This window comes from Nicotiana sylvestris, chromosome 11 (assembly GCF_000393655.2).
Source record: "Nicotiana sylvestris chromosome 11, ASM39365v2, whole genome shotgun sequence".
Taxonomy (NCBI): Eukaryota; Viridiplantae; Streptophyta; class Magnoliopsida; order Solanales; family Solanaceae; genus Nicotiana; species Nicotiana sylvestris.
Window position 1 is genome coordinate 102,786,075 of NC_091067.1, and position 9,194 is coordinate 102,795,268.

The 9,194-nt window shown below is 33.3% G+C and overlaps 1 protein-coding gene across 1 annotated transcript; it reads right to left on the minus strand.

Annotated features, from left to right (window-relative positions):
- Nucleotides 1-1,215: 1,215 nt before the first annotated feature.
- Nucleotides 1,216-2,055, minus strand: LOC104247213 (uncharacterized). The gene is made up of 2 exons (XM_009803174.2): nt 1,636-2,055; nt 1,216-1,221 (listed from the first exon to the last, which is right to left on the minus strand). The coding sequence occupies exons 1-2, from the start codon at nt 2,053-2,055 to the stop codon at nt 1,216-1,218; spliced, it is 426 nt and encodes a 141-aa protein (XP_009801476.2).
- Between the last annotated feature and the right edge of the window lie 7,139 nt (nt 2,056-9,194).

Sequence of the window (9,194 nt, forward strand, 5' to 3'; positions counted from 1 at the left end):
GACCTCGATGTTAAAGTAAGTGAGTGAGTTGTGAATAATGCGTGGTACTTGTAAGTCAAATCTTGAGGTTAAGATGTTACACTCTTGTACTTAGTCTATTTTAAATATTCTTGGTGTGATGAATTAGGAGAATTGCTTAAAAAGGTTGTGTCTATATAAAGTGTAGTTTGATTGCTCGAGGACGAGCAATGGTTTAAGTGTGAGGTATTGATGATAGGATATAATTGTGTATTTTAGTCGCTTATTACACTCTAATTTACTGCACTTTAATTGAGTTTGAGCTTTAATCGCTAGTGTTTTGCACTAAATATATGTTTTATGCCTTGTATGAGTGATTTCGAGCTATGTAGGCGTTATAGAATGAATTCAAGTGATTTGGAGCTTTGAAGTCTAAGTAAAAGCCCAAGACATTAAGCCGGGATCATGTTCGGAGGTCGTGTACCAAGTCTGGTTGTTAAAAGAGGACGAAATAAGTTCACTCTGAGAAAATTACACTGCCGCACCGCATGGGACGCCGCAAGGCACGGCACAGCAGTATAAAATGCAGCCTGATGAGAAAAGTTGAGGCTTCTAATAAACTCCATTAGCGCGGCGCAAGGTGCGGCGCGACTGTACAAAATTTATAGAGCCAGAGTCCTATTTCGCGCGGGAGAAGGTGTTTTCATCTAGGTCCAACCCTACTTGGTATAAATACATATAAAAATGTTATTTTGAGGACTTTGGACAGATCTTAGACCGAGGGACACACTTTAGACATGGAGGAACACAAACCACGCTTTGGAGGAGGCTTCTAAGTAGTTTTTCTTCTCTTCTCTTCCTTTAATTTCATAGTTTATTTGTTCTAGAGTTTTGGGTGCTACATGAACGTTGTAGTTTGAAGCTTGAATTGTTCTTATTATTTTATCATATTGGTTTATTTATTCAATCTTGCGCTTAATTATTTAATTGTTTGATCACCAATTGAATACTATTTACGAATCTAGAATTGGACTCGGGAGAGGGAATTCTAGATTGCATATAAGATTGAGTAGAGCAAGATCTTAACTCTGAGGGAGGGCGGATTTGCGGTTAGGGTAGGAATATACCTAATCGCCTTGCTTGGTTAATATACAGGAATTATTAATGCGTTCTTGTTAATTCTAATTCCATAGGAATATAGGCACTAGATTAGCTTGAATAGGCGAGTTGTACTTCGGGAGAAGGCTACAAGCAATATTAACCCTGTCAACCAATAAACTAAATAAATTAATTAGACGATTTAAGTGGAAATTCAACGTGATTGTTAGCTAACCCATAGCTCTAGAATATTCACTCACATTGAATTCGTCTCTATAATTCGCCAATTTTTTTCATTTGTTTCTTAATTTGTTACTTTAGATTAATTTTAGTAAAATATTCATACTTTATGATTCGCTTGAATAGATTAATGGTTTGGTTTAATTTAGTTGATAGTTAATCACAAGTCCATGTGGATACAATATCTGGACTTACAATCATATATTACGTGTACGACCACGTATACTTGCGTGTGCGTTTGGGAGCAACAAGTTTAGAATAGTACACAGATATAGAGGAGATACCTTGAGTTAGGGTTGCAATTTCATTGTGTAGGTTATAACATCTAGTTTCATTCACCTTGTCAAAACGCTCTTGCACATCCATCCACACAGTGTGTGCATTGGTTGCATATGCAATTCCGCTGATCAAAGTCGGTGCTACAGCATTCATCAGCCACGATAAGACAATTGCATTGCATCTCTCCCACTGGTACCAGTATTTTTCTCGAAATTTTTCCTTCTTCCACCTTCCGTCAACCATTCCGAGCTTATTTCGACCTAGAAGAGAAATTTTCATAGATCGATACCACAGAGAGAAGTTGTCTGTCCCTGTTAGTTGAAAGGAAATCAAAGAAATTCCACTGGTATCAGTGGATGCCTGATACAAAGGATGAGTGATTGGAACTGAGATTCCTTCTTCAAATTCATCCTCTGATGAGGTTTGCGAGGTTTCAGTTACAGTTGCAGGTGTTTCCTTCTCAGAATTGTCATTCGCCATTGTTGACGACTACTTAAAGCTTCAGATTTGAGATACGAAGAGGAGACTTGAGATAGGATAAGAATTACAGATCTAGATCGATTTGTGAGCTTCAATTCATAGCTCGTGCTCTGATACCATGTTAGAACTCAGAGAATACTTGAGATGAAGAACCCTAGTAATGGAGGAAGCATGAGCAGAGAATGAGCTGAGGAAGAAGAAGAAGAAAATGAGAGAAATTTGTTCTGTATTTCTCAATGTAACAGTACATTGTATTTTATACATGTATACATAATTAACTTCCACTAACAGATTAGTGGTCCCTACTCTATTTCTACTAACTGAGTATGACAGTTGTACACTAACTATCTAACTAACAACTTCCTCCTACCTTATGTACTAATCAGCTTCTGCTTGCACAAGTGATAAAAAAATGGCTAGTCAAACTGAAAAAATGTGCCTATCTGTACAATAATGTTACAAACAAAAAACTGAACTCTTGGATCTTAACTAATCGGGCCTTATGTTAGGTTTGCATCACCCATTTGTGGCCCAGGTATTTTTGGGCCGTCTATTCTAACAACAGCTTATTGTGACAAGTTTGGTGCATTACCTTGCTCACAATCTAGTATTGTATTATATTCTTGAACAAAGTATGTTTCAATCGATTATCACTTTGTTCGTGAGAAAATTATCATATATTACCAAGTCTCCTTCAGCACGTTTGACATATTTAGTTAACAATCTGAATGTCCGTTCTTCCCGCGCAAACTTGGGAGGGTGTTTGAATATATTTAGCACATATATACTTCCATATCTTGTATTATTATGTTCACATCTTCTATTTATTGTACTTCCTTATGATGTCGATTCTATTCCCACAATTTAATATGATCTTTCTAATTTGTACCCGTGGTAATTAAATGAATTTCTAAAGAAGATCCCAGCTGTTGCATTTGTCACTTACTGCTTTAAAAAAGCCAATTTTCTATATATGACTGTAAACAGATTTTATTAATCTCATAGTATTTGAAACAATCATCCTTCCCTATATATGTTGCTTTGTTGAAGGTCTATGTTTTAACACAAACTAAATGCATGCCATTTCCTGCTGCAATTCTAAGATTTACGATATGAAAATTTCTTATCAAAAGCTGGCTTTATTGGTCACTCTTCTTCTTTTCACTACAGGTTTTGCCCTCCTTCCTTCTCTCTCTCTCACACACGCACGCACGCACACAAACAAAGCTAATGGTAGAGCTAGAGCGGCACGTGAACTTCTAGCTAGGCACCTACGATTTGATTTTTTGAGAATCCTGCTATGTGTCCTAGAAAAAGGCAGTCCGGCGCACAAAGCATCTCGCGTTTACGTAGAGTCCAGGAAAGAGCTGCACCCCAAGAGAGTGTGATGTAGGCAGCCTACCCTGATGCAAGTATCAGTGGCTGATTCTACGGCTCGAATCCGTGGCCTATAGGTCACATGAAGATAACTTGACCGTTACTCCAGACAACTTTTCGTAGAATTTTTTCTTCTTAATCTCTTCATATTTGTATATTGTTAAGAATCGTGCTATATGTCATAGAATTTATCACCTTTTGTACATTAAAAATTTGTCAGGTACTGGACTTATGAAGGTTTTAGCACACTCAGATTCAGGAGCATCGCCATTCGGTTGCAATTTTAATGATGACTGCATAGGGTTGTGTTCATTTTTTAATGCTGGGATTCCAGTTTGCCTCCCATCAAAGATTTGCTATTGCGTTCAACTTCCATGCTGCTAAATGACAACATTCGCATATCATAAATTTTGGCATCATCCTATGTATTTGGAAAATCCTAGGTTCTTACAAGATCTTGTACCTCACCCAGTTATATAACGTTTATGTTGTCTTAATTTTGCTATATATGAAATGTTAAGGCAAGAATTTGAATTGTCACAATTCTTCAATCATTGAATTCTTTTTTTTTTTCCATAGACGAGAACAAGATACCCATTGTATTCTCACAAGTAAGATCTAGGGAGAGTAGTATATACGCAGACCTTACCCCTAACTTGTGAAGGTGGAAATGTTGTTTCTATATGCCATCTCACGAAAAAATTGTGAGCTATTTTACAATTTTTAAGTTTCTAGATACACCATTGCTGGGAAATTTCGTCTTATAGAAAATAATTTGAACTACTAACTAAAATTTAATTTTTTGGATAAACCGCTGCGTAAAACGTCGAGGTAAAATTTTTGGACTATAAACACGATTTACTCCGGAGTTCTATACTTCTATCTTCTGCTTTTTGTTATTTTCATTACGTCGATGGAAAAAATTAAGGTGTTAAATCTATGGTTGACACTGACTTCTAAGCAATCCCTAGCAACTACATATAGTTAAATAACTTATAAGTCAAAAAATCATTAAATTATAACTTTACGATTGTCTGGATAACCATCTATTAAATATCTATCTACTTTTTTTAAAAAGAAAAATTCGTGTGGAACATGCAAGTCTATCAATGATTTCATATGAAGGATGCACAATCTAATACATGTATTTATGTTATTGTAAAAAATATAATTCAATTTTGATACTTTTTTAGAACACGGAAAAAACTATGGACAAATTTTTCTTATTTAATTCATTAATAATGAATTGGACAATGGATTTATTCCGACATTAAACAATTCTATATATGCGAGATCCTATTCACTGTCTTCATAAAAATGTATCCATCTCAAGTAGCAAATTTCATTAACCGCCTTCACTGGATAAAAACAACTATCCTTCTACAATTCATATTAGAATTGCGATTACCACGTGATGATATAACGATTCCATACACTGGATGTGTATATAACATAAAGTCAATAAAGTCTATGTAAAATATTATGAACGATAATTCAATCTTTAACACTGCTGAAGAAGTTAAATTCTTTAATGTTTGACCAATATATTTATTGCCCAAATCTACTCAAAATTTTGTAAATAAGATGGATAGAGATGAATTAGATTGGAGAATGGATTACAGCTTAAATCTTTATAGTTTTTCCCAGAAAATAGAATATATATTCTATTTAGTTATTGCCAAGTAAATGTTTATAACTAAAATATTCTTTATTTATATTGCCCAGATCTACTCTAAATTTCTCTTTTTGTTTGACCAAAAAAAGTTTGACCAAACAGGCTATAAATTTTAGTTCCTCCTCACATAAGAAGTATAATTGAATTTGTGATAGAGCCGTACTACTCCTAATTAAAGACATGAATCTTGCAGCTTCACCCAAGATTGGGCTTATAACCTTCCTCTTGATAGCATTAGTTGGTATTAGTCTCTGATCTCTTTTACCTCCCACTCCATATATGTTGTATGCTTTATCTCTTCTTTCCTTTTTCCAAATTCATAAACATATATTCAAATTGATGATCTCGGTTAAACTTTCTTTTTTTGATTTTTTTTTCTATAATCGTTCATCCTTCGCAACTTACTTAATTAGTTGATTAATCCAGATTCACATGTGAAAAGTCAGTAGTGCTCCCTACCAAACTCATCACACATATGCTTTATCTAATTTTTTTGTTTCAAAATCATAAACATTTTCAAGAATTGGTGATCTTGGTTAATGTCTTTTTATTGTATATCAGTCTCGTTGTCTAAAATTCACTGCCCCCGACTAATTCGAATTGACACACAGTAGATAACAATCATGAGGTTGACAGCTCTCTACCAAAAAGACTCTATCTCTTGATTATGGGAGAAGGAACCTTACCATTCTACCATATTTCTTTGTTGGTGGTTAAAGTTAGTGACCAAAAGGACTCTATTTTGGTTAATCTATCGTATTCTTTTTAGTCTATTTCAAAAGATAATTTTTTTTAATTTAAAAAAAATTAAATTTAAATTTTCTATTTTACCATAATGAGAAAGTTTTATAGCCACACAAATATTATAGATATTTAAAACCACAAATTTTAAAAGTATTAAAACCATGCAAATGTTATGACATATTTAAAATCACATATTTTAAAAATTTTACTTTCTTTGTTAAACTATCAGTTAAATAAATTCACATAAATTAAAGCATTAATCATATTTGACATAGAAATTAAAAATGTACGTTTCTTGGACTTTCTTGAAGAAAAGATGGCTACCATTATATTAAAAAAAAAAAAAAAAATTATTAGTTTTAATATGATAGAACTATAGAAGTAGATATTTTTTTTCCAACATGCATAGAAAGTAAGTAGGTGATTATGCGATTGGGACTCGTTTCAGGAAGCAGATCAGTAGAGGCAGATGATTGGACTTGCGACTGTGAAATGCTGAAGCGGTGCTTGCCACTATGTCCAGAAGCAGGAGCTTACTGCACCCCTACAGGTGTCTGCACCTGTATTCCACCACATATGATCGCCTCTCTTAAACTGACAAAATTACTCAGAAACCAATATGATACTTGTACTGATCATAATCCATAGACATGCAAGCATGTACTACATCCTTAATTTCATAATCAAATTTGATTTGATTTAAAAGTTCAAATTATTAAAAAAATAATTAAATTAATATTAATTAATTCTAAGGAGAACTTGAAAATAGATGTCACGACCCAATTTAGGGTCACGACCGGCGCTAAGGGATAGGATCCCAAAGTAGGCCTTAACAAGAATTTACAGAAAATTGGGCATAGCTTCCCCTATTTTTTAAGAAAATCAAAAAAAATTCCTCTCAAAATCAACCATCAACCACAGAGATAACCTATATCAACCCAACAAAACGGCATCATCCTCAATCCACCATTTTTCAACGTAATAATAGTAAAACCATCTCCAAAGTACTGGAAGAACATCTAATACTAGTCATATATCTTAAGTAATATGAGAATACTTATGGGACTAATAAAAATAACTAATGGAGCGACTCTAAGAGTTTTTAAAGGAAAAGTACGATAGAAAACAAATAACTTCTTGCCCACACAAAGCAATGCAGGGTTTACCGGAATCTGTCAACTCGTGCGCGCTAGTTATCGAAATTCTCACCGGCATCACCTATAGTTTCTATATAAAAAAAAATGGTGAGGAGTGAGATGCTAGCTCAGTGAGTAATAATATTTAACCACAACCATTTTTAGTGGGGACAAGTCAAAAATATACTTGTATAGTAATCAAAAAATATCATGAAATAAATTCCTTTTTCAGAATCAGTAACAAAAATCAGTCTTGTCTGTTTTCATGTAAGAAGGAAACAATTAACAATTCAGTAATAAACTCTGTCAACATTGTCATATTAAATCTTATGTTTGGGAGGTTTCTAAGACAGAATCATGTAATCTGTGTCACTCTGTGGACTCCTTCGTAAAAGGAGTCAAATATAACTGTGGGTCCCTACTCGAGGGAAAACTGTAATTGTATGCTAGTTCTACCTTCCCACTAACGAGGCTATAACTCTAATCTTTAATCTGTAAATACAAGGTACACCAGGTCTAACGAACCCGCCGTTAGCTACAGGATCCTTCAAAGTCTCCTCCCATATATATTTTTTCTTGTAACCAGTAAATATTCATAGAAAAGCATTTTCACAATAATAAAGGGCATATCAATTCTTATCAAATTATGTAACTCCATTTCGGTAATGGTAACCATATCTCAAGTAACAGTAAAATATGTCTAGTAACAATGAAAATATTTTAAATAACGGTAAACATCTCCAGTAAATTATTCAGTACCATATCAACTGAAGGACTTGTCCCACATGTAATTTCAAACATTCGATAACACATTTTATTTTTAAAATAACGTATAAACCATGCAGGTTGTGAAAATAGAGGTAAGATTACTACTCACAATACTCTTGTTTTAACTATCAAACGTATCGCCTCGAGCAATCCGTGCGACTTCCTTCGATCAATGTATCCTCACATAATATCATTCTCGTGTTAATTTCCTCGTTTACGCGGATTCGGAACTAATCAGAGTACACAACTCTCAGTTTCATATTTGAATCTCTATTTTTTTTTTTGGGTAATGGTATATTAAAATATCAACACAAAGGAAGTGCTGGAATCCATACTTAGAGATTACAAAATGCAAAAATATCACCTGCACATCTCACAGGGATCCTATGACATCTATTGATTGAATTATATCTACTCGTGCTATGAGCAACTTAGTTTTTCAACTTCGGTCTATTCATACAATTTATTCATCTCACGTTTTACCCAAAAGCACTGAAATCAGTACTTAATCCCAAACAAAATAATACCTTACTATACATCATACTTATTTTTAATATTAATTTTCAGTACCCAATGGAATTAAATAAACCAGAGAACAAGCACAACAAAGCTATATAAAGGATTTACCTTGAGCCGAAAGAATTCTTCCACGATTTGCAGGATTTTAAAGCTTTCGAACTTCTCATATTTCTACTTTTTTTTCGTTGAGTAGAACACTGTTATTTTTTTAATTGAATGAGAAGAAAAGAAAATTTTTGAGAATGTTCTTGCGGCTTTACATGATGCACCAAATGGAAAACTTTGTTTCAATATGTTGCTGAAGGGTTTTATTTGTTTTTTTCCTAATCTCTTTCTTGCCCCTAAATTTCTCGCCAGATCCTCATGGGCTTTTTATCCCATTAACTTCTATGATCTTTTTTTTTTTTTTTTTTTTTTTGCTAATTACTTAAATACCTATTATTATATATGGAGTATTACAAAGTAAAAACTTAGAAACTATGAAAAGATATTTAAAGTTTTCACTATGTATCCATAAAAGAAAATGATGAATTCACTATGGCCAAATAGATTAATCACTGTCTAAATGTAATTTTAAGGAGCGAAAGTAGTAGTAGGCAGTCTAGTTAGAGTTTTTATTTTATAGGCTCTTATAAGTACAAACTTTTTATATGTATTTTCTTTCGATTAGAATTCTATTTTACTAATTTATAACTTATCTTGTAAAACTCTTAGTCATACTGTCCGTTATGCCCTACCCTTATGAATTTTTGAAAAAATCAATCGTTCGTTAATGGTGTTAATGGATATAAAAGTCGGTATATAATTTTAGGGCTTAATAACTCAAATAATCGAAAAGTAGGAGATTGATTAGGATTAGAAGTTTATGATTCGTGCTAAGAAATGTTATAAAATATAAAATATCCAATTTTATCCAATAT